The following is a 25,461-nucleotide window of genomic DNA, read 5'->3' as shown; positions in this document are numbered from 1 at the left end:
GAAGACTATTTCTCGTAAATGACTTTCCATTCTTGCCTCAGTGTGAGGCCCTTGGTCATTACTAGGGCCCCAAACTGCAAGCTCATGGTGAGATACTTGTGACTTAGGAAAACCCATGAGGGCTTGCAGGGCCACAGCTCCCTCTTTAGGGTTTGGTCCTGGGGGATTTTGAGGCCTCAGAGCCCCATTTTCCTGTGGGCTATCTTCCTTTCCCAGTCTTCCCCTGACCCAGCTCTGCTGATCCTCCTGCAGTATGTCCCCATTGCTGTGATTTTCTGCATGAAGTGTGTGTAGGGGGACATGCACCTGGTGGTTTCCAAGGGGTGCTCATAGCTTCCTTCATATTCCCTAAGATCTGAGGCCACAAAAAGCATAAAAACACTGATCAACTGTGTACCATGAGGTATCCTGTCCCTAGGATCCCCTCCCTGCTGAGGGATGACATGTTTCCATCCTAGGGAGTTTCCAATCTGTAGGAACCATCAGCCTTGCCTCTGGGAAGAAGGCTGATGGGAAGAGTAGATATGGCCTTGGTCCTTGGCAATAAGTTGTATATCTGATTGGTGTGAGGGAACCCTCATCCCCGGGGAGCCCCTTATCTCAGGGAGGAAAGGCAGCTTCTTTGGCCTGTTGTGTAAAGTCTGGGCTCCCTTCTTTGGGAACCGTCACCAGGATGAGGGAAGATGGCAGGTCCTGATCATGGTCTGGGAGAGCTCAGAGCAGGAGAGCAGACCCAGGAGCGTGGCTGCTAAGGCACGTGGCCTCCTGATCTTCTTCCCTCCGTCACCTGGTCCAGGGCCCTGTATGATCGGCTGGCAGAGGTGGAGCATGAACTGAGCTTTAAGAAAGACGACATCCTCTATGTCGATGACACCTTACCCCAGGGCACATTTGGGTCCTGGATGGCGTGGCAGCTGGATGAGAACGCCCAGAAAATCCAGCGTGGGCAGATCCCCAGCAAATACGTGTAAGTGTTTTGTGTGTGGTGCTTGGCATTGGGTGGGGTGGCACCTGTGGCACTATCTCACAGGATGGGGGGACTCATCCTGCTCTTTTTCTCGGCTTCTGGTCTGTCTGTCTTGCCACAATTGCTCATCTAAAAAGCTACTTCTAGCCTAAGTCAATTCTGTACGTAAGTCAGTGCTATACAGAAGCACAGTGGCAATTTAGGAGACATAGCTTTTTTAATTTGTAATAGATTTATTGACATGTAATTCACATACCATGCAGTTTACTCAAAATGTACAATTTGTGGGGTTTTGTGTATTCACAGTTATGTGCAACCCTCACCAGTCAATTTTAGAATATCCTCTTCATCAAAGAAAGAAGCCTTTAGCTACCTCCTTTGTCCTTCTCTCTTCCCTGCCTCCTCCTCTAACCGTAGGCATCCACTAATATTTCCATATCTGTAGATTTCCCTGTTCTGGACTTTAATGTGAATGCACTCATATAGCATGTGGTCTTTTGTGGGTGGCTTCTTTGACTTGGTATAATCTTCTAAGGTTTGTCCATGTTCAGTGTGTATCAGTGCTTCTTTCCTCTTATGGCAGGAAGCACTACCTGTAATACCACTAAGCTTAGTTGCTTTTGACACCCTTCCGAATATAGGAATAGGCACGTTCTGAGAGTTGCCCCCAGCACTGGCGTTTGGATCACCCACAGCAGTGGTGCCAGGGGCCCTTGGTGGCATAGGTGGGTGAAGTATCCATGACACCTGCAGAGGAGTATTGGAGGAGCCTGGACTCTCAGCTCTCGTTCTCCTCATAGGCAGGCTGGGAGGGAGATGGTCCCTTCCCAGGACTGCCATTCCCTGTGACTGCAGGATGGACCAGGAATTCTCTAGGAGGCTCAGCATGTCCGAAGTCAAAGATGACAACAATGCCTCAAAGACACTGTCAGCAGCTGCACGCAGATCCTTCTTTCGAAGAAAACATAAGCACAAACGCAGCGGGTCTAAAGATGGGAAAGACCTCCTCGCCTTGGACACCTTTTCCAGTGACTCCATTCCACTCTTTGAAGGCAAGTGACTGAGCTTGTTTTTCCAATGGGCTCTTGGGATTGGCTTTGCTGTTGACCACAGAATCCTTATAACAATGACTTAAATAAGATAAAGGTTTACTTTGCTTTTGCACAGAAGTAGTCTAGAGTTAGGGGTCTGGGTGGAATGGTGGTGCTACTGTCTTCAGTTTCCTGTGTAGGATATGGCTTTCATTGCAGCTCCAACCATCCTGTCCAGGTTCCAACAGCAGGAAGAAGGAAGGGGCAAGGCAAAATCTGCCTTAGCTGAATGTGCCTCTTTAAATAGCCCACCCAGAAGCCCCACCCTGCAATTTCTACTCACATGTGCAAGAAAGCTGAAAAGGCACATTGCTAGCCTGTAATGCAGGTTCTGTTAGTAAGGAAGGACAGGTATTAAGTGGGCAAAATGCTCAATGTGCTGCTTCTAGTTTTTTGTGGGGGCTTATTATAGGCTACTCGGAGGTGACCAAGGACCACCAGTCTCTGCAGATCTCTGCCCTTTTCTGGCCTCACGTTTGTATCTGTTAATGATTTTTATAAGATCTTCCCAGGGCCAGGTGCTGACCCAGGCCTGGAGTTGCATGTGAGGGAGTGAGACATCCCCTGGCAGATTGCCATTGAGGAAAGGGTGTATTTGTCCTACAAAGCAGGAGGTGCTTGTGAAATTTGCTGTTCAGACCCTGGTATGTGTCCACTGTCCTAGAATGTGCACCTTTCTGGGTGTGGAGGTGGCAATGAGCATCAGAGGTAGGACAGCCTGTTTCTTCTTTCCCTCCCTTCCTCCCTTATTTTTATTTTTTTAAAGATTTTATTTGTTTGTTTTTAGAGCCAGAGGAAAGGAGGGAGAGAGGGAGAGAAACATTGATGTGTGAGAGGAACATCGATCAGCTGCCTCTTGCATACCCCCCGCAACCCAAGCATGTGCCCTGACTGGGAATCGAACCTGTGACCTCTCTGTTTGCAGGCCAGCGCTCAATCCACTGAGCCACAATGGCCAGGGCTCCTTCCTTATTTTTAAAATTAAGGCCTTTGTCATAGTGAGTTGAGTGATACCTACCTTTTTCATGGTTCACTGTCACCTGAGTCAGGACAAGTGTTGGCATACCACAGCCCCTGGGCCAAATGTGGCCCACTGACTGTTTTCAAAGATTTTATTTATTTTTTAGAAAAAAGGGAAGGGAAGGAGGAAGAGAGAGAGAAACATTGATGTGAGAGAGAAACATTGGTCAGCTGCGTCTAGCATACACCCAGACCGGGGACCAAACCTCCAACCCAGCAGGCATGTGCCCTGACCAGGAACCAAACTGGCGACCTTTCAGGTTGTGGATTGACATCCAGCCAACCGAGCCAACAGAGTCCACTGCCTGTTTTTATATGCTGCATGCTAAGAATAAGTTCTGACATTGTAAAATGTAAAAATGGCAGCCTTTTGGCAATAATAGTTGCTTGATTTTGCCTTTTGGCCTTTAACACCTAAAATATTTACTGTCTTGCCCTTCGCAGATGAAGTCTGCTAACCTCTTAATTATGGCAAGGTTTCTCGCTTAGTTAATTTTTTATTTCTTTCCTTCTTTTATTTCTTTGATCTCCACTTTCGCATTCCCCCTTCCCTTCTCCCATAGACACCATCTCTGGTGCATTTTTGTATGTTCAATGGACATATCTTTGAAAAATAGCCATTTGTCTATTTTTCCTTTCAGTTTGTCAGTTGTTTCTTGAAATTGTCTTTAGTTGCATACATCTTTTGAATTATTATATCTTCCAGTAAATTGAGCCTCTTATAATCATGAAATGTACTTCTTTTAGGAAAGTTTCTTGCCTTAAAGTCTATTTTGTCTGATGTCACTGTTATACCTGTTTTCTTTTGGTTAGTGTTTGCACGGTTCATCTTTTTGTATCTTTTTGCTTTAAACTTTTCTGTAGCTTTATATTTAAATGTCTCTTACAAGTAGCATGTGGGTTTGTTTTTAACCCACAGTGACTAACTTTTTTTTTCATTTTATTCAAGTATAATATAGGTATGGAAAGTGCCCATATATTCACAGTTTGGAAAATTGTGTCAGTTTGGAAAATGCCTGACCATTGTTTCCTTAAAACTACTTCTGTGCTCTTTTTTCCTCTCTTTCTATATCTTACTTACTTCTTTGACCATATCCCGTATGTGTTTTACATTCCCCCCTATGTTTCCCATCTTTGGTTTTTTTTTTTTTTCCTGTGAAGCCTGGATACTTTCTACCGACCTCTTTCCTGTTTTTCAGTGCATCTTCTGTTGTGTCCAGTATGTTCTTATTTCAGAAATTGCATATTTTAGTTTTAGTTTCCAGTTGATATTTTTGTGGTAAAAACACATATCACTGAATCTACCATCTTAACCATTTTTAAGTATCCAGTTCTGTAGCGTTAAATATATTTGCATTGTTGTGCAACAGATCTCTAGAACTTTTTCTTGCAAAACTGCAACTTTATACACACTAAACACTAAGTCCCCTCCTGTCTCCCCACCACTCTTGACAACCATGCCACCTTTTTCTGTTTCTATAATTTTGACTACTTTAGATATTTCATGTGAATGGAATAATACAGGATTTGTCCTTTTGTGACAGGCTTATACATAGCAAAATTTTCTCGTTTTTTCATTTTAAAATATATTTTATTGATTATGCTATTGCAATTGTCCCGTTTTCCCCCCTTTAATTCCCTTTGCCTAGCACCCCCCTCCAACCCATATTCCGCACCTGATCAGTTCATGTCCGTAGGTCAGTCATACATATAACTTCTTCGGCTTCTCCATTTCCTATACTATTCTTAACCTCTCCCTGTCTATTTTGTACCTACCATTTATGCTTCTTATTCCCTGTACCTTTTCCCCCATTCTCTCCCTCCCACTCCCCACTGATAACCCTCCATGTGATCTCCATTTCTGTGATTCTGTACCTGTTCTAGTTGTTTGCTTAGTTCATTTTTGTATTTGTTTTTAGGTCCAGTTGTTGGTAGCTGCGAGTTTGTTGTCATTTTACTGTTCATAGTTTTGATCTTCTTCTTTTTCTTAGATAAGTCCCTGTAACATTTCATATAATAAAGCCTTGGTGGTGATGAACTCTAACTTGACCTTATCTTGGAAGCACTTTATCTGCCCTTCCATTCTAAAAGATAGCTTTGCTGGCTAGAGTAATCTTGCATGTAGGTCCTTGCCTTTCATGACTTTGAATACTTTTTTCCAGCCCCTTCTTGCCTGTAATATTTCTTTGGAGAAATCAGCTGATAGTCTTATGGGCACTCCTTTGTAGGTAACTGCCTCCTTTTCTCTTGCTGCTTTTAAGATTCTCTCCTTATCTTTAATCTTGGGGAATGTAATTATGATGTGCCTTGGTGTGTGCTTCCTTGGGTCCAGCTTCTTTGGGACTCTGTGAGCTTCGTGGGCTTCCTGGAAATCTACTTCCTTTGCCAGATTGGGGAAGTTCTCCTCATTATGTTTTCAGATTATTTTTCAATTTCTTGCTCTTCCCCTTCTCCTCTGGCACCCCTCTGATTTGGATATTGGAACACTTAAAGTTGTCCCAGAGGTTCCTAAGCATCTCCTTTTTTTTTTTGAATTCTTGTTTCTTCATTCTCTTCTGGTTGACTGTTTATTTCTTCCTTCTGCTCCAAACCGTTGATTTGAGTCCCAATTTCCTTCCCTTCACTGTTGGTTCCCTATACATTTCTCTTCATTTCACTTTGCATAGCCTTCACTTTTTTTTCCATTTTGTGACCATACTCAACCATATCTGTGAGCATCCTGATACCAGTGTTTTGAACTCTGCATCTGATAGGTTGTCTATTTCTTTGTTGCTTAGCTCTATTTTTGGAGCTTTGATCAGTTCTTTCATTTGGACCATATTATTTTTTGGTCTCGGTGTGCCTGTTATGTTGTAAGGGGCAGAGCCTTAGGTCTTTGCGAGGGTAGGGCAAACCTTGGTGCTGCATTGTGGTGCTGTGTGTGGGGGAGGGGTCTGAGAGGGAACAATGCTACTTGCTCGGCTCTCCACTGGCTTTCAGTCACTTCTGCCACTGCCCACAAGCAAATTGGGCCCTTCTGGTGCTGATTCCAAGGTGGATTGGTTTGTGTATTATCTAGGCCCCTGTGGGTCTCTCCAACGAACTCTCCTATGAGGCTGGGAGTTTCTCCTGCTGCCTCAACTCTCACAGGTCTTTAGTGTCAAAGGTTTTGAGGTTTTATTTCCTTGCACTAGAACCCTGAGTTACATGGTCTATCTGGTTCCCCAGTTGTTCTTCCTGGTTATCCTCATGCAAATGTGGGACCACCTGGCCCACCAGCAGCCACCTTGCCTGTTGTGGTCCACCAGCCTCTGTCTTGCTCTGGGTCCTCTCTGCCCCTGCTGCCTGTCTCTGCCCCTCCTACCTGTCTGAATGAATGTTTCTTCTTTAACTCCTTGGCTGTCGGACTTCCATACAGTTTGACTTTCTGGCAGTTCCGGTTATTTTTTGTTTTTAAATTTTTTGTTGTCTTTTTAGTTGAGTGAGGAGGCAAAGTGTATCTCCTTATTCCTCTATCTTCAGCTTAGCAAAATTTTCTTGAGGTTCATCCATTTTGTAGCATGTGACAGGATTTCCTCCATTTTTCAAGGCTGCATAACAGTCCATTGGCTGTCTACCACATTTTCTTTATCCAGTCATCTGTCACTGGACATTCAGATTGCTTCTGCCGCTTGGCTGTTGTGAATAATGCTGGATGAACATGGGTGTACAAATAATTCTTTGAGATCCTGCTTTGAATTCTTTTGTCTGTATACCCATAAGTGGAATTGCTGGATCACATGGTGATCCTGTTTTTAATTTTTTTGAGGAAGCACTATATTGTTTTCTGTAGTGGCTGTACCGTTTTCCTTTACCACCAGCAGTACACAAGGGTTCCACTTTCTCTACATTCTTGCTAATACTTGTTATTTTTCATTCTTTTGGTAGTAGCTATCCTAATGTGGTGTAAGGTGGTATCTCAATGTAGTTTTGATTTGCATTCCTCCTAATTAGTAACATTGATTATCTTTTCATATACTTGGCCATTTATATATCCTTTTTTTGGAGAATTGTCTACTCAAATCCTTCACCTGTTTTTTAAATTTTGTTGTTGTTGTTGTTGAGTTCTAGAAGTATCTTATAAATTCTGGATATTAACCCCTGTTAGATATATATGATTTGCTGATATATTCTCCTATTTTATAGATTGTTTTTTTACTTTTTTATAGATTATTTACTGTAACACACAAAAGTTTTAAAATTTGATGTAGTTTCATTTATCTATTTTATTTTTTTGCCTGTGTTTTTGGTGTCATGTCTAAGAAATCATTGCCCATACCAATGTCATAAAGCTTTTCCTCTATGTTTTCTTCCATTTGGTGTTAATTTTAGTATATGGTGTATGATAAGGGTCCAGTTTTATTCTTTTGCATGTAGATACCAGAGTCTTCATTTCCCCATTGGTATAATCTTGGTACCCTTAGCAAAAATCACTTGGCCATTTTTACAAGGGTTTATTTCTGGGTTCTTAATGCTCTTCTATTGGTCCACATATATGTTTCTATACTATTACCTCACTGTCTTTGATTACTGTTGCTTTGTACAGTTGACCCTTGGACTTCACAGTTTTGAACTGCATGGGTCCACTTATATGCAAGTTTTTTTCATAATCATACAGTTGACCCTCCATACACCCAGGTTTCATATCCGTGGACTCAGTCAACCATGGGTTGAAGACAGAATTTTCAGTCCGCAGTTTGGGAGTGTTCTGTGCCATTTTATATATGGCACTTGAGCATATGTGGATTTCGGTATCTATAGGGTGTACTAGAACCAGTACGCCACAGATACAGAGGGACAACTGTAAGTAAGTTTTGGGTGAGTAAGAGTTATACGTGAATTTTTAACTGTGATGCATTGGGGGGGTTAGCACCTCTAATCCCTATGTTGTTTAAAGGTCAACTGTAGTATGTCTTGAAATCAAGAAGTATGAGACCTTCAGCTTTGTTCTTTTTAAGATTTTTTTGATTACTAAGGGTTCCTTGAGAGTCCATATGAATATTAGGGTGTTTTTTTATATTTCTGCAAAAAAAAAAAAAATCCACTGGAATTTTGATAGGGTTGAATGTATAGGTTGATTTGGGTAGTATGGACAGTTTAACAATATTGAATCTTCTACACCATGAGCATAAAATGTCTTTCCATTTATTTGTATTTTCTTTGATTTCTTTTTGCAATGTTTTGTAGTTTTCAGTACAAGTCTTTCACTTCCTTGGTTAGGTTTATTCCTATTTTGGTTTTTGATGCTGTAGTAAATGGGCTTGTTAATTTCCTTTTTGGATTGATCATTGTTACTTATAGAAATGCAACTGATTTTTTGTATGTTGATTTTTTATACTGAAACCTTGCTAACATTGTTTATTTGTTGTGACAGTTTTTTAAACATACTTTAGGGTTTTCAACGTAAAAGATCACATCATCTGTGAACAGATAATTTTACTTGTTTTCTAATTTGGATGCCTTTTATTTCCTTTTCTTGTCTAATTGCTTTGGCTGAGATTTCCAGTACTATGTTGGATAGTAGTGGTGGTAGTGAGCATCCTTGCCTTGTTCCTGATCTTAGAGGGAAAGCTTTCAGACTTTTGCCATTGGGTATAATGTTTGCTGTGGGCTTTTCATATGTGGCGTTTATTACATTGAGGTAAGTTTCCTTCTATTCCTAGTTTGCTGAGTGTTTTTTGTTGTAAAAGGGTGTGGCGTTTTAACAGATTTTTTTGCATCAACTGAGATGATATTGTGGGTTTTGTCTTCATTTTGTTAATGTGTTGTATTACACTGATAGGTGTTTCTACATTGAACCATCCTTGCATTCCAGGTATAAATCCCATGTGGTCATGGTGTATAATCCTTTTAATATTACTGTTAAGTTTGCTAGTATTTTGTTTGGGTTCTTGTATCAATATCGTCTGGGATATTATTGGTCTGCAGTTTCCTTTTCTTGTGTCTTTTTCTGGTTTTGTCAGCAACTTAATCAGAGTAAACTTGCAGAATAAGTTTGGAAGTTTTCCTTCCTTGTAAATTCTTTGGAAAAGTTTGAGGAGACTAGTGTTAATTCTTCTTTAAATGTTTGGTAGAATTCTGTAGTGAAACCATCTAGTCCTGGGCATTTCTTTATTGGGAAGTTTTTTGATTACCATTCCAATTTTCTTGTTACAGGTTTGTTCAGATATTTTATTTCTTCATGATCCAGTCTTGATAGGTTGTATGTTTTTAGGAATATTTCATGATTTCTAGGTTATCCAATTTGTTGACATATAATTGTTCCTAGTATAATAGTTTCTTTTAATCTTTTTTATTTACATGAAGTTTGTTGTAATGTACCCTCGTTCGTTTCTAATTTTAGTTATTTGTGTCTTCTTTTTCTTCATTAGTCTAGCTATGAGTTTGTCAATTTTGTTGATCTTTTCAAAAAGTTAACTCTTGGTTTCATTGATTTTTTTCTAATTGTTTTTCTATTCAGTATTTAATTTATCTCTGCTCTTTATTATTTCCTTCCTTCTGCTAACTTTGGGTTTAATATGTTCTTTTCCTGGTTCTTTAAAGTGTGTAAAGTTAGTTTGTTGGTTTAAGATCTTTCTACTTTTTCAGTGTTAACATTTATTGCTTTATACTTACCCTCTTAGTACTGTTTTTGCTGCAGAGTGTTGGTTTGTATGCTTTGTTTTCAGTTTCATTTGTCTCCAGATGTTTTTTTAAATTTCCTTGTAATTTTTTCTTTAAGTCATTGGTTGTTAAAAAGAGAATTGTTTAATTTCCACATGTTCAAAACATAATAATTTCCACATGTTTGTGGATTTTGTTTCTGCTATTGATTTCTTGTTTCATCTCATTGTGGTCAGAGAAGGTGCTTTTTATGATTTCATTCTTTTTTGTCAGTTCAAGTTTAATAGAAACTACACAACATGAAAGGTGATGTCCCACTACTGTACACATCAGTTGGCCTCCATAAGTTCAGGCATTTCCTCCAGAAAAAGAAAGACTGGCCTCCCCAGACCCTGCAGAAAAGGCCTGTTTTGCCCAGACCACATCTGGCCTAAATCTAAGATCTTGTGTTTTAAGCATGACAATGGTAAAAGAGAGGTGTTGTTCTCATGGCTGCACACTGCTGCCCTGACCCTGTAATGGCCTAGTGCTCACTTCTGCCTAGAGAAATATTCTTTGCTCTTGTGGACATCAGGCTTGGTGGTATCACTGCCAGGTTTCCAACCAGCTGGGCACACTTCCTATGTTTGTCAGTGAACTGGAAAGCCTGAACTAGTCTCAGAGTCTCTTCCACAGAGCGGCCAACAGGAAGGTCGTTTACCGTGTTTAAGGTCTTTGTAGAGCTGAGGCTGTACCTTTCACTGTGCTGTGTTCAATTAAAGCCACACTTCTGACGCCTCTTTCCTCATCTCCTGGTTTCACTTTGATGTACAGCTGTGTTCACATCTTCCAGCCTGAGCCTCTCCTTGACCCTTTCTCACAAGCCCCCCTTAGTCTCCACCCCCTCATCTCAGCTCTGTCCCCACCATCACCATCACCCACTGTCTTGCCATCCTCTGCCTGAGGAACAGCTCCTATCCCACCTCCCTCCTGGGCCTTCCCCATGTCTCTTCATCGTCCAGTCCAACACAGTGTTCGTTTAATCCCGTCCCATTCCCAGGTTGCTTGTTCTGTTGCCTGGAGTTGTTGGGCAGCTCTTGTGTGGTTGTCTTGTCACATGGTGCTGTCTTATGACACTGGTTAGAGCAGCTTAGTAATGGCAAGGACTGTGCTCTTTATACTTTTTTTTTTTAAATATATTTATTGATTATGCTATTACAGTTGTCCCATTCCCCCGCCTCACTCCACTCCATCCTGCCCACCCCCTCCCTCTCACATTCCCTCCCTATAGTTCATGTTCATGGGTCATACTTATAAGTTCTTTGGCTTCTACATTTCCTACACTATTCTTAACCTCCCCCTGTCTATTTTCCACCTATCATCTATGCTACTTATTCTTTGTACCTTTCCCCCCACTCTCCCCTTCCTGCTCCACTATTGATAACCCTCCATGTGATCTCCATTTCTGTGGTTCTGTTCCTGTTCTAGTTGTTTGCTTAGTTTGCTTTTGTTTTTGTCTTCGGTGTGGTTGGTAATAACTGTGAGTTTGCTGTCATTTTTACTGTTCCTATTTTTGATCTTCTTTTTCTTAGGTAACTCCCTTCAACATTTCATATAATAAGGGCTTGGTGATGATGAACTCCTTTAACTTGACCTTCTCTGAGAAGCACTTTATCTTCCCTTCCATTCTAAATGATAGCTTTGCTGGATACAGTAATCTTGGATGTAGGTCCTTGCCTTTCATGACCTGGAATACTTCTTTCCAGCCCCTTCTTGCCTGTAAGGTCTCTTTGGAGAAATCAGCTGACAGTCTTATGGGAATTCTTTTGGAGGTAACTGTGTCCTTTTCTCTTGCTGCTTCTAAGATTCTCTCCTTCTGCTTAATCTTAGGTAATGTAATTATGATGTGCCTTGGTGTGTTCCTCCTTGGGGTCCAGCTTCTTTGGGATTCTCTGAGCTTCCTGGACTTCCTGGAAGTCTTATTTCCTTTGGCAGATAAGGGAAGTTCTCCTTCATTATTTGTTCAAAAAAGTTTTCAAATTTTTTGTTCTTCCTCTTCTCCTTCTGGCACCCCTATAATTCGGATGTTGGAACATTTAAAGATGGAGGTTCCTGAGCCTCTCCTCATTTTTCCAAATTCTTGTTTCTTCATTCTTTTCTGGTTGGATGTTTCTTTCTTCCTTCTGGTCCACACCATTGATTTGAGTCCCAGTTTCCTTCGCATCACTATTGGTTCCCTGTACATTTTGCTTTGTCTCTCTTAGCATAGCCTTCATTTTTTCATCTAGTTTTCGACCAAATTCAACCAATTCTGTGGGCGTCCTTATTACCAGCGTTTTGAACTGTGCATCTGATAGATTGGCTATCTGTTAGCTGCTTAGTTGAATTATTTCTGGGGCTTTGAAATGTTCTGTCATTTGGGCCATTTTTTTTTTTTTTGTCTTGGTGCGCCTGTTACTGAAAGGGGAGGAGCTTTAGGTGTTCCCTGGGGTGGGGTAACGCTGGTCGCTGCGCTGTGACGCTATACTTGAGGGAGGGGCTGAGAGGGAGCAGTGGCGCCCGCTCCACTCTCCACCGGGTTGCTGTCACTCCCTCCACTACCCACAATCAAATTGGGCCCCTCTGGTGCTGGTTCCCAAGTGGGTGGGCTTGTGCACACTCTGGGCCCCTGTGGGTCTCTCCAGCGTCCTCTCCTGTGAGGCTGGGAGTCTCTCCTGCTGCCGCCCCAACCCCCACCGGTGTTTTCAATCAGAAGTTTGAGGCTTTATTTCCACGCGCTGGAGCCCTGGGTTACGCAGTCTGCTTCGCTCCCCGCTGTTCATCCCGGTTTATCTGTGTGCGAATGTGGGGCTGCAGGGTCTGTTAGTGGTCAGACTGCTGGCCCCATTCGTCCCACACTCCGCCAGTCTCAGTCACCAGTCTCAGTCCTGCCACGGCAACTTGAGTCCTGCCCCCCCCCCCCCCGCCCATCTCCCCCCTCTCCTACCGGTCTGGATGAATGTTTATTTTTTTATGTCCTTGGTGTCGGACTTCCTTGCCGTTCGATTTTCTGTCAGTTCTGGTTGTGCGAGGAGGCGCAGTGTGTCTACCTATGCTGCCATCTTGGTTCTCCGATGGCCGCTCTTTATACTTTTAAAAGCATTTCTGAGATGCCAGCACTGTGACTGATGCCAAGGGGCCTACAAGTGTTCACATGCTGGTTCTTTGGCCATTACCTCCTGCAAGGACTAGATTATTCTACATGTATCAGCTAGGATATTCGTCTGACTGCTGAGACTGAGACCAAATGACAGTGACTGAGGTATGATAAGGAGCTGATTTTTCTGCCATGTACATGTCTGAGCTGGTGGGTGGTCCCAGAGAGAGAGCCCTGTTCTAGGGGTTATCCAGGGACCCAGGCCCCTTGTTTTGTGCTCTGCCATTTCCTGAGGGTTGTCCTCATCTATAGGATCAGAGCTGGCTCACAGCACCTGGTTCTGTTCATTTTGGCCCATGGGAAAGGGGTTGAGGAAGTGGGACCTCCACCTCTGCTCACTGTACTGGGCAGGTCTGGGTCGCATGAACGACTACCTGCAGGGAAGGCTGTACCTGCTGACCTCTGAGGGGTCACCTCTCTAGGGAGCAGGGAATTGGTACTGGGTGTGGGATGAGCAGGTATAAGAGTGAAATCACTCCAGAATGATGTCCAGGATGTGAGACTCTCAACTCTTGGTGCTAAAACTGGGTAACTCCCAGGCAAACTGGGTGAGCGGGACATTCTGCCTGGCTGTGGCCTGCCTGGAGTTAACAAGACCAGGGAGCGGTGGGTCCCCAGCTATTGCCCCTCCCTTTGCTCCAAGCGGGTTCCCATGACCCTGCCCCTCTCTCTCCCTCAGATTCGGTGAGCCTTGCCTATCAGCGGGTCCAGAAAGTAGACTGTACCTCCCTGAGGCCCGTCCTGATTCTGGGGCCTTTATTGGATGTGGTGAAGGAAATGCTGGTGAATGAGGCGCCTGGCAAGTTCTGCAGATGCCCCCTTGGTAAGGGGACCCCCTCCATGCCTGTCCCTGTGTCCATGTCCACTGTGTCCTGGGGCTGGATCCCATGGTGTTTCAGAGTCCTCCTAACTTGGGTCAGACCAGCGAGTAGCATCTGGTTCTTTCTCTGGAAGACAGGACAGCAGGACTGGGCTCCTAATGGCCCCTCTGCACAGAGTTCTTCCCCAGAAAGTGCCAAGTACCGGGGTGTCCTGATTCCTGTGTCTGTGCTTTGCAGAGGTGATGAAGGCCTCCCAGCAGGCCATCGAGCGAGGTGTCAAAGACTGCCTGTTTGTGGACTACAAGCGGAGGAGTGGCCATTTTGATGTGACCACAGTGGCTTCCATAAAGGAGATCACAGAAAAGGTACCTGTTGCTTCAGACAGAGGGTTTGGCACCTGTTTGAGCATTGGACTTGGACCACCCTGTGCTTTTGTCCCCTGCTCTGTGCAGCTCTGACCACTGAGCTCCCCCATCCAGATGAACCTGCTTGGGGTCTGCCTCCAATGCTTCTATGTGCTTCCACTTTCATGAAGAGGAAGCTAGTCTGGGAGAGGAGTGTAGGAGTCCCTGTTTGCGGGCCTCTTCTGCCCCTGATGAGAGCTTTGAACTCTTAAGAAGGGCCTCTCCCAGGGAGTTCCACAGCAGGGCCCCAGCTGCGTCTGTGGAACCTGTGCAGAGAGCATTCTGTGTGCCTTATCTAGGGACGGGGCACACAGCTTCCCTCAGGGTCCCCTCCCCTGAGAGGGCCAAGAGCTGCTGCTGTGCATCTTTAGACTCTCAAACGTTTTGGGGTCCATTTGCCAGGTAGCATGAGGAAAAGTGGGGACATCCACAAGGCATGTTGGAAAGGCAGCCCTTGAGGGTGTGGGCACTTCTCGGCTCCGTCCTTCTCGATTGTCCCTCCACGGCATTGGGCTTTGCTTTCCTCCTCTTAACTGAGGGAGTGGCTTCTTAGAGCTGTAAGTGGAGTTAGAGAGCATGAGCTCCAGTCAGTGGTGCCCTGGGAAGTCAGCCTGCTGGTGGTGGGGCCCCTCCCTGGAGCAATTGGAGACTAAGGAAAGCCACAGACACGGTGCCCAAGGTCTTCCTTTGGCTCATACTCCTTCTGGAGGCTCAGGGGACCTCAGAACACATTTATCACAGCCCTGCAAAGACAGACAGTCCTCTTCCCCATCACAGGCACTGCTGAGGTTCTCGAGTTTTCAGTTGCTCAGTGTGGCAAAAGTAAGGTTTCTAAAGTTGGGCTTGGGTAGTGCTTTAAGAAGTTCCCTATATTTGGGCAAAGGCAGGAAAGGAAGTTTGCAGCTGGCCGGTCAAACTCCATTCAGCTCTGGCTCCCAGCCTTGACCCCATCAGAGCTGACAGCTTGTGGGGAGAGAGTTTTGGGGCTCAGCTTTCCCCGTGGTTTGTCACATGTGGTCTTCATAAAAGAAGGTCTTGCCTCCTTGTTCATGGGTAGAACTTTATGTGTTTGTTTATGGAGTCATGCAGAGCAGTTTGAGGTGAGAGGTGGGGCCCATTGGTGGCAGAGAAAGGTGGAGGGTATCCCCAGAAGTGCTCCAGCATTTCTGAAGCCCAGCTCCCCAGGCCTTGCCCTGGCCCTCACTCTCCACCCGTCCCCCTCAGAACCGGCACTGTCTGCTGGACATCGCCCCCCACGCCATCGAGCGGCTGCACCACATGCACATCTACCCCATCGTCATCTTCATCCACTACAAGAGCGCCAAGCACATCAAGTAGGTGGCTGGCTCTTTGGGGGTCAGCCTGGGGCCTGGTGGGGGCTGCTGGCTCGAATGTCTAAGGTGGCAGGGATGGGGTGTTGGGTGGGGGTGGAAGATGCCACAGACCTGTCTGCCTTGAAACAGACAGCCCATGTGGGAATGACCCTTCTACTTCAAGCTGCTGTTTCACATTCAGAGTCAGGCTGTGTTAGCCTAACTCAGCCCCTCCCTCCCTACCACCCCTCTGCCCTGTTTGGGTGCTGCCACAATGCCTAGTGTTTCCAGTTTTGCCTGTAAAGCACCCCCTTTGGCCCCTACCCCTACCCCCCATTCCTGCCTCTCAGCTTGGTGCTTGCAAGGTCACAGAACTTGGTGGCTTGGGTCAGGTCCAGCTCTGCCAGAAGCAGGCTTGTGGCTTGGATAAGACTTTGCTTTCACTGACCCTTGGTTTCCCTATGGGTTGGACTAACAGCTCGTCAGGGTCCCCCTCCATTTTGCTTTTTCGTGCTTCTAAGCTTCTGTTCTCAGGGGCTACTGGGATGTCTGCTTGCTGTGTGCATGCACTGGGGTGCCCACCTCCCCCCTTGGCCCAGAACTCCTCATGGGTCTGTAAGCTATTCCTGTGCTTTATGAGGGGAGCACACTGGGCCCCTGAGGCAATAGAGATTCCTGTGACTCAGGACACAGGGAGGGAAGAAAAGGGCCTGGGGAAGCAAGACACTTAGCTTGGTTCCCTGAACGTCCCTACAGGGAACAGAGAGATCCGTTGTACCTGAAGGACAAGGTGACTCAGAGGCATTCCAAGGAGCAGTTTGAGACAGCTCAGAAGATTGAACAGGAGTACAGCAGGTACTTCACAGGTAGGTCTGGCTTGGAGAGGAGCAGGAGGCCGCAGGGATGGAATCACGTGTCCCAAAGACATCCTTCTTAGAAGTGGTGACAGCCCTGCTCTCCAGATGCCCGGGGATGCCATGTAAGCACTGGCATTACGGGCATTCTGACTGTAGGCACAGGGCAATGCCAGAAATGTTATAGGTTGAAAGGTATAAAGTTCACTGATTTGGCTTTGGGTCATGGTCTGGCATTGTTCACCCAGATTTTTTTACATGTGAGGTGGCAGGTGAGTCTCACTGCCCTGTATAATAGCTTCAGTGTTCCCAGGGGGCAGCATGGTGGTGGTGGCTGTGACCCTCGTCCCCAGCACCCTCCAGGGCAGGCCAGTTGTACCATGAGGTTTGGTGAAGAAAAGTTGCGTTCTTACTGTCTCTGGTAAGGATGCAAACCGAAAGAGGCATGGCTCCAGTTCCTAGCTGTCATTTGACTCTGTGGCTTTCAACCTGTCCCTTTAGGGGGGTTAATAACATTGTGGTCACAGAGAGGTGGGGACAGTCATTTTAATTAACGTGTAGAGGGTGTTGTGATCTAGATTGGTGCTTCTCAGGCAACAGTTGTTCTCAAAACCAACCTTGGTGCTTCTGTCTGTGTGTGTGTTTTAATTTCCAGTCCATCACAGACCAATACTTAAGTTGGTAGAGAAATGAAAATTTAAAACACCAAAACTTACAAAATAGAAGCCTTGCCTTCTTATTAGAGTCAGCAGACATACAATTAGTCTCACATTTCTATAGTAATTTGTAAACACTCCCGGTAATTCCTGTACACACACCTCGTGGCAAGCAGCTGGGACCTGTTTTGTCTGCAGGCGCCGTTGCCTGGAGCACAGCGAGCACCTTGGTCTCGTGTCTGCAGGACTCGAGGTGTCAAAAGCCTCCTTTGAGGGCTGGGCCATACATGGAAGCATGCCATTGTCTTTGCTGGGGATCCTCTCTGGTCCGTGGGCTGTCCAGCTGCTAAACCCACCTGTTTCCTGTAGAATTCTGCTGCTGATTAGACCATCATAACATACCCTCAAATGGCTTTCTGATATGCTGGCCTCCCTGTGACGAGACAAGACATACTTGTGTGTGACGCCGGTAGTTAAATCCTGGTTACCCCATTTCAGGGGCTGGGGAAGCCAAGGGGGATTTGGCACCAGCTTTCATTTAAGCCTATGTTTTTAGCATCCTACTGAACAGTGGACCAGAGAGACAGATACAAAGCCAAAGTGATTTATGTTAACTCTTCATTTCTTTTTCCTCCCCAATTTCCTGCTGATGGAAGAGAACGGGGCAGGAATGAGGCACTGGCTCAAAACAGTCAGAGAAACCGAAAGAGTAAAGGATGCATTTAGTTGCCTCAAACCTGGGGTCCTCCTCTGAGCTCGGTGACATGTGTGTTTGGGACTGTTTTGCAGGGGTCGTCCAGGGAGGAGCCCTGTCGAGCATTTGCACTCAGATCTTGGCATTGGTCAATCAAGAACAAAATAAAGTCCTGTGGATCCCAGCCTGCCCGCTATAGGAGGACGCCGTGCTGTGAAGCGACTGTTGCTTGTCCGCCAGTGTCGATACCTGGCTCAGCTCCTTAGTGACTGAAAATAGAGTCTGTCTGTATATAAGCACGAAGGGGAAGGATCCACGAACGAGGACTCCAGAAGCACCTCCTTTGAGACAGAGGGCCGTAGATGATGGGATCCAGGCCCAGCCCAGCAGACTGTCTTCCTCTCATACCTGTGCTTTAAGACAAAACAAAAAACACAAAAGACTTTGATAGAGAGGTTTGACACCAACCTTTCTTTAGCCAGCTGATCAGAGATGCTGCAAAGAGACCCTTTCATATCACACGTTTACAAGCCTTTTCTAAGTATTTGGTTGTTTATGTTTACTTGAACGGCCCATGTTGTCGGTGCCCAGCCCCTGCCCTCTATCGATCCCTGTGTTGCTTTGGTGTTGGTTTAGTTCCTGTTTTCAGCAAAACAACTCTGGAACCTCATTGGGGCTGATTTGCTCTGGAAGGTTCTTGTTGGTGGGACCAGAGCTCTGAAAAACTTTCTGCTCCTCAGTGTCATCTCTCCTGGAAGGACGTCGTGACTGCAGATGCCTAGCCATCTGTGGTGGCAGAACCAGTGCCTTTGTGGGGCCGACTCGCCAGCAGCAGGGAAGGCGACACTGGCAGTCTTACGACCTCGTCTCAGACTTTCCCTCCTGCCTTCCACACCCTCTTATTTCTTCTCCATCTGCGTTTACCACGTCAGCATTCTGTCTGTCCATCGCAGCCTCTTGGGTTCCCAACGACAACTAGTTCTGGGCAGGATGTTAAGCTGATGCACGCATGCCTTTGGGTCCTCCTTCGGTTCTGTAAATAGTGACAGCCTTTATCGGTGCAGCGTTGGCAGGGTGCTTCTTTAGCTCTGGAGAGTGGGGCAGACACATCAGCTCTTTTGGGTGTGGAAAGTGTTTCAAGCTTTGAATTACGAGTCGTCGGGGAAGCCTGATGATTAGTGTTGTCCTTGTCAAAAATGTAAAGAGAGAATGGGATATTTTAGTCTTGGCTGCAGCACTCACGACATGAACAAGAAGTACTCCGTGAGGATGTCTTCGTTCAGATTTGTTTGGTTTTGGTTTTTTTGCACTTCAGACGCCGGATGTCTCTGCCTGAAGGTTTGATGTGGTTCCTCCCTGAACTGTGCGTCCTGTTAGTAATAGGTACTGTGCCAGGCTCTGTGTACGTGTCAGTGGGGTGGGACCTATATTTTAATACTGTTCCTAACATTTCATTTTACTAGCAAGAAATCTTTGATTTCGTTTTATGCTTTGTAATTCTAGACACTAGATTGTAGTTTAGCCGTACTGACATTTTTTAAAAAGGGATATATTTTCTTGCACAGTTGTTCGAAAAGAGACACGTTTCAGTCCTCAGTGCTGCCCCTTGTTTTACAGGTACAAGTTTTCTAGCTCAGACAACTAAGACAAGCTATAGGCTGTCTGGAGGTCTCACTCACATGCGCTCCGGCTGTTGCTCTGAGCTGCAGGCAGTGGGACTGTGATGGTACAGTGTGCACAGGTACTGTTCTGACAGACTGGGATTTTCTGTACTGAAACCTTACTTTGTATCAAAAGTTAAACAGACTTTAGTACAATAAATAAAGGTCAATTTCTGTAACTTGTTGTGATGGGGGTTCCTGTATTTTGCTTGTTTCCCATCTTTTCCTGCTCCCTCAGTTCTCCAATTTTCCTAAATTTACGACGACTTTCCTCCCCAGCAGCGTGTAACTGGAACTGGCTGATGTCTGAGGTTCTTTTCAGCTGTGGTGATAATCAGAAGCCCCTTTGACCTGCTGCATCAGTCTCTCTCTGACCCCCTCCTCTTCTCCCCTGCAACCTTCTGTACATCCTTCCACCCATCCATCACTTCAGCAGACCAGGGGGGTGGCTGCAACCAGATGGCTGATTTGTGTAAGCTTCAGATCCTGCCCTTAGATGCTCACATTCAGTTCTGCAGGTTTGGACTGGGCCGTGAAGAGCAAAGGGGACGAGGTCCTGTAATGTTCTCAGCCAGGGCCCCATCTGCTAGGGGGAAAGACCCTGCCCAGGGTGAGGAGGGCTAGTGCTGCCAGGGGGTTGTGTTGCAATACCACCCAGCATTGCAGTGCTCTCCGGAGCAGCCTGCTTGGGCCTGGAAGCCCATGTTCCAGGAGGTTGGGGAGCTGGGAAAAGTGGTCAGGAGGCCAGGGCTGGCCTCGTTGAATGCTCTGTGGCCTGGGCCACAGGAGAGCCCTCCTCTTCTGTTTTTGTTTGGAGAAGCTTGAGGGCAGTGTTCTGGAAAAGCCTCTTGCTGCTGTGGTGGTCCAGCCCATGGGGTCAGACTTGCTGTTGGTGTCTCCCTGGTCCTTTCCTGCAGGTTTCAGTATAGATCTGTGCTCAGCCTCACCTGTGACCACCGCAGTTGGAGAGCTGTGCGGGGCCCATGCAGCTGGCTGGAACCCAGGGCACAGCCCTCTACCTGTATGCACCCAGCCATGGAGCTGCGCACATCTCCTTGAGAGCCCAGACTCAGCACCGTTCTCAGAGGGGGTGGCTGCTGCATCGATTTTATCACCTGCAGAGTAAATGGGTAGGGGACACCACTTGTTTCAGGAACGGTTTCCTTTAAAGAGCTCAATTATGTTGCCCAAACCTTAAGAGTTTGCACTTGTGGCGTTATGAGTAATTTTATTTTTTTTAATGTTTCTGTATCTTCCAAGTTTTCTACGGGAAACTTTGTTTTATAATTACAAGGAAAAATCCACTACACCTTTTAAAAATGGAAGGCCAGTTAAGTTGCGAGATGACAAACTTTCTGGATGCACTGAGGCCTTGCAGAGTGCAGGGCGGCCCTCTGGGATACACTGCCAAGCAGCACCAAGAGGGGAGATTCGTGCTTGCCTCTAAACCGGGCTGAGACTGAGTGGGATTTGGGGTAGAGGGGGCACTGCCACCTGAGTCTTTGCCCCAAGTTGGTGTCTGTCTCATGCAGGCTCAGATCATTCTGGGAGGGCAGAGCTGACTTTTAACTGCAGCTGGGAGGCTTTGGTCAGATTGCTCTCTCTTGGCCTCAGCATTGGCACCTCCAAAGACTACAATGAATAGGTAGTCTTTAAGGCCCCTTCCTGCTGACATCTGTGCTGGCTTCACTCCTGGCCTTGCAGGGGCTAAGCAGAACCCCAGCTCTGGGAGCCTTGACACCTGGGACTCTTCAGGAGGCTGGAGGAAAGCTTGACACCTAATGCTTAGGAGCCGAAACGGGAGGAGTCTGGATTAGGAGCCAACAGCTGGCCCAAAGCCTCGGGCCTGTGGCTCTGAGACAAAGCTTTGAGACTGAGCAGTGTGGTTGGCCAATGGCAGTTTGGTGCTGGGAAGCTGAGTTGCTCACTTGCAATAAGTTGACATGGCAGAGGGCTACCCAGGTCATGGATGCTAGCCGAGGAAGCAGGGAATGAGGCACAGAGCAAGCATAACTAACTCACCCTCGGGAAGCTCAGCTGGCATTGGAATGATAGTCTTCTCACGGGGGATAGGGCTCCAAGTCTGGGCCTTGGGCCGCTGGCCTCCACAGCCCCCTTCTACTGGCATTCTAGCACGCGAGTTTCCCTGAGCTCCTCGCATCGGTCCACACTCTTTCATCTGCTCGTACCTTCCAGAGTGTAGTCTCTGGCCTCTGGATGGTTCCCCCTTCAGTTCTCCTTGCTGTTTATTACAAGTTTACATATTTTTTCAACTGTGAAATGCATCATGCATACAGAAGAACACATATACATGTATTGTCTAAAGAATAATAAGATGGATGTATTGTCTTGAAGGAGCAGAACACTACCACTACCTTAGAAGCCACCTTATGTCCAACCCAGATCAATTCTCCACATTTTCCACTAAAGTAGGTGCTTAACTGAGTTGTGGTTTAATTTTTTTGTTTGTTTTTTTTAGAGAGGAGGGGAGAAGCAGTGGGGGGTGGAGGGAGAGAAACACCGATTTGTTGTTCCACTTATTCATGCATTCATTGGTTGATTCTTGTATGTGCCCTGACTGGCGATCAAGCCCACAGCCTTCGCATATCGGGGCAATGCTCCAGGTCCTGGTTTGTGGTTTAATCATTCTTTGCTTTCCTGCTTTTACCTCCACTGGAGATACTTGGAAACAACATGTAGTGTTCAGTTTTGAAAACACTGGGCATCAAGCACAAATTTAGCTGTGTGGGGAAAGAACTACGTTGCCACAGTTAGATAAAGTTGGCCAGCAAAGGGACTGTGCTCTGTGGGAACTTCTGCTTCCCTAGGAATTTACAAGAGCCCCTCTGAGAAGGTCCATGAGCAGGGACCTGAAGGAATCCTGGAACCATGGGGTCCACACAGTCAGTTCAGGTGGCAGCATTTTCCACAGACCAGGGCCTCACTGTCTGGCAAAAATAGGGTCGGTGGCTGGGGCTGCTGCTTTCCCTTCTCATGCTTACCTGCTACTCTGGAGAGCTCATGTCAAGACAAGCCTCGTGGAAATGACAGTCTGGGCCAGGGTCACCTTGGCCTTTTCTTTTTTCTTTTTTTTAATAAAACTATAGGTAATTTTAATAAAATCACTTCAAGAATATAATTGGTATGTAAAAACCAATATAATGTACTCTAAAATAATTTTTAAATAAATTCACCTGTAACTTCTGTAACAACACGTTTATATTCACAAAATCCGAAAGAAAAGCAAATACAATTTTTCATCTCTGACACAGTAATTCAAAAGTTCACTTTTAAGAGGACTGAGTTTTAGGTTTAATTTTACTTTCAATACCAAGCATAATTATATAGTTATTCAGAATTTGGTATATTGTTTATTTAACAAAATACTGCTCTGAAATAAATCTCATTAGTCAGAATGACAGAATGTTTCTAAAAAGACCATGAAAATGCAAGCTGCATTTTAAAACGTTTATAATCATTTAAGTTCTGATTCTATCTGTCCATTTACAATTCTCTACACTTAAGATAAAAATATATAGAGACAATCTGGAGCATATTTAAGTACATTTTAGTGAAGTTTCTACTGATGTGTGTAGAAATATGGTGTACCAACAGCCAAGTGGCATCATTTCTGTATCAAAGATAAATGGCACTGTCTAGAAACGGATAATTCTTCAACAATTTTACTTTGCTAAGTAAAAGTACTTCCAAGGAGCTAAAGACACACTTTCATTCACATCTAGTAGAGTAACCAACCATGAAATTACTGATTTTCAACTTAACTGACTGACATTTCTCAAACTGTTTTAAATCCTGATCTTCACTTCCTTAAACATATTTACCATGGGTTGCTATTTTGCAATAGGTGTCATCATGAGAATAACCAAAATTAGATAAATGTGACAAAAGGTTGACGAAGTGTTTTACGCCATCAAGTGATTCCAAATCAAGACTTGGGAGAGAAGCATCGCCAAATGAGACAACGGCCATGCTATTTACATTCTTGCAGTAAAAGCAGCAGTGTATCCGTTTCAAGAGAGCGTTTCAATTCCAGTTTCTTCCCCTCAAGAACAATGTGAATGTCTTGGGTATCCAAAGTCTAATAGGTCAGTAAAGCTTCTGCTCAATTCTTAAGCTCTTTTGTGTGAGTCTTCAAGATACGCTTTGCACATTAATGCGCATTTCTAGATTGCTGCTCTGAGAAGACTCTAGATCTCCTTTATATGCAGAAATTAGTTGGCGAATAAAATAAAAACCACTAACAAAAGCATATTTTTCTGCAGTCCATCCATATTTATCTTGAAAACGACATCAATACCTTGCTGAAGAAGTTTGACTATATTTGTGGATTCATCATTTACAGCAAGCGTGGGGCTATTCTTTTCATCTTAACTGCATGCATATTTGCATATGTTTACTAAAATGCCACCATTTGCTGTTTGTTTTCACTTAACAGCAAGTAAAAGTGGTGTGGGGTCATCCTTGCTTCTTGCTTCGGCAGTTGCCATGTAGAAAAGCAGCTTTGCTGCTATAGCTGTGTTCTAACTAATGGCAGCCTAGCAGAGAGCAGTGACACCATCGATGGCCATTCGCTTTGGATCAGCACCATGGTCTAGCGGAGAAACTGCACATTCCTTTTCCTGTCATTGTAAGTTAAGACCTTAATCAGAGCTGTCCTGTTTTCATCGTCACAGAGGGTAAACGCACTTCCTGTCTGCTAGGAGAGTTAGTACTCCCGGAGAGTTACCACTCACAGGCCAAATGTGGAGCAGTCCTGTTCATCTTCATCATTTGTGGACCCTGAGAAAGAATATACCTACTAAGGAGGAGTCCTGGTGACTAACTGGGCTCAAATTTAAAATACAGCCTAGCAGCCATTTCTACACAGTGGCCTCTCATGCAAACGGCACTTCACAGAGAAGCTGGCACTGAACTGCCTGCTTCTGCATTGAACTGCCTGCCTGCACTGTGTTCTTGCCATTTGAGTTGGTCCTTACAAATGAGTTCCTGAAATCCGATTTCAAACAATAGGACTGAGGCTTTCCCCCATCCAATTAGAGCTGCACAGCTATATTCCCATCAGCTTCTTCACTGACCAATTAGAGCAGCTCCATTCCTACCATTCAGGACAGTCAGTGTCTTTTGGACCAGTCAAATTGCAAGGATTTTGAGTGCTTATTTGCATGAGGACAGACCAATCAGGGACCAGGAGTGGGTTCTCTCCATACAAGCCAGCTCCCCTCTGGCTCTGGAATTGCACTTTCCCTTTTCACCTAAGACTGAAGGCTACATCTACCCAGCTGGAGCTGACACACTGAAGTTGTCTTGCAGGATCGGAGTGGAGCAGAGCTGTCTGGTTGGAGAGGGGCCTGGTCTCAGGGCCTCCTAACACCTGTGCTGTTTCATAGATGTGCTGCTTGGTAATTGAGCTGTAACACTTTTGAGCTGTGCTAGAGCTGTGCTAGAGCTATGCTGTATCATGACTGAGATGTTTGCATTGCATAACGCTTCCCTCTTCACCACACCACAAATTGGGGACTCCTGGTGGTGGTGACGACGACCACCTTCGGTTGACGCATTCAAGCCATCTATCCAGTGGAGCAGAATCTGCTGCACTTTCACTACATTGCCCACCCTGGCAGATGTGTGGATTTTTCTGAGATCTTTGTCTCAGGTGTGGTACCTGGACTGTGAGTTAACTCTATTAATACTCAGACATGATGTCCACACTGTTCTTCCATGGCTGTGAACAGCCCATCAGCGATTCACACTTCCTACTCCCAAAGCTCAAAATTTTCTTCAGGAGAACCTACGAGCTTCAGAGATGCCTCATCTTCCCCTCAGCTTTTCACCACCTCCTGAGCCCAACACTAGTGGTCTAGATAAGCCCAGTGCCTCTCACACAACATCCCAGCAGGGCAGCTCTACGGTTTGACACTTCACTATTTTCATGAGTCTTAGCTAAGAACAGGTCAGTGCTTGGCTACAGTTATTCTGGGCTGAGAAGATCTTGGTGCCAACAACTGTTATTTTTATTTAACATTTGTCTTGAGTCCCTGCTTGAGTCCAAACCAGACTTGTTGCCCTCCTGGTCTCATCCTGGTACCTTGACTTTCTTGAGAATTTCCTGGGAATTTTCTTGATTTCTGTGACTCTCCTCTCCTTCTCTCCTTTGATGGATCTC

The 25,461-nt window shown here is 45.3% G+C and overlaps 1 protein-coding gene across 2 annotated transcripts in view; it reads left to right on the top strand.

Annotated features, from left to right (window-relative positions):
* The window catches only part of DLG5 (discs large MAGUK scaffold protein 5), a 121,009-nt gene extending 101,553 nt beyond the window's left edge, over positions 1–19,456 (top strand). For both annotated transcript variants that reach the window (XM_024561430.3, XM_045195951.3), the window contains 7 exons: positions 797–967; positions 1,823–2,019; positions 13,554–13,697; positions 13,933–14,060; positions 15,324–15,433; positions 16,169–16,278; positions 17,712–19,456. In XM_024561430.3, coding sequence (XP_024417198.2) covers positions 797–967; positions 1,823–2,019; positions 13,554–13,697; positions 13,933–14,060; positions 15,324–15,433; positions 16,169–16,278; positions 17,712–17,815 — 964 coding nt within the window. In that variant the 3' untranslated portion in view covers positions 17,816–19,456. The remainder of the gene's footprint in view (positions 1–796; positions 968–1,822; positions 2,020–13,553; positions 13,698–13,932; positions 14,061–15,323; positions 15,434–16,168; positions 16,279–17,711) is intronic.
* The last annotated feature ends 6,005 nt before the right edge of the window (positions 19,457–25,461 follow it).

Source organism: Desmodus rotundus, chromosome 4 (genome assembly GCF_022682495.2).
Source record: "Desmodus rotundus isolate HL8 chromosome 4, HLdesRot8A.1, whole genome shotgun sequence".
Taxonomy (NCBI): Eukaryota; Metazoa; Chordata; class Mammalia; order Chiroptera; family Phyllostomidae; genus Desmodus; species Desmodus rotundus.
The sequence above is the reverse complement of the archived record's forward strand: the minus strand, read 5'-3'. Positions and strand labels throughout refer to the sequence as shown.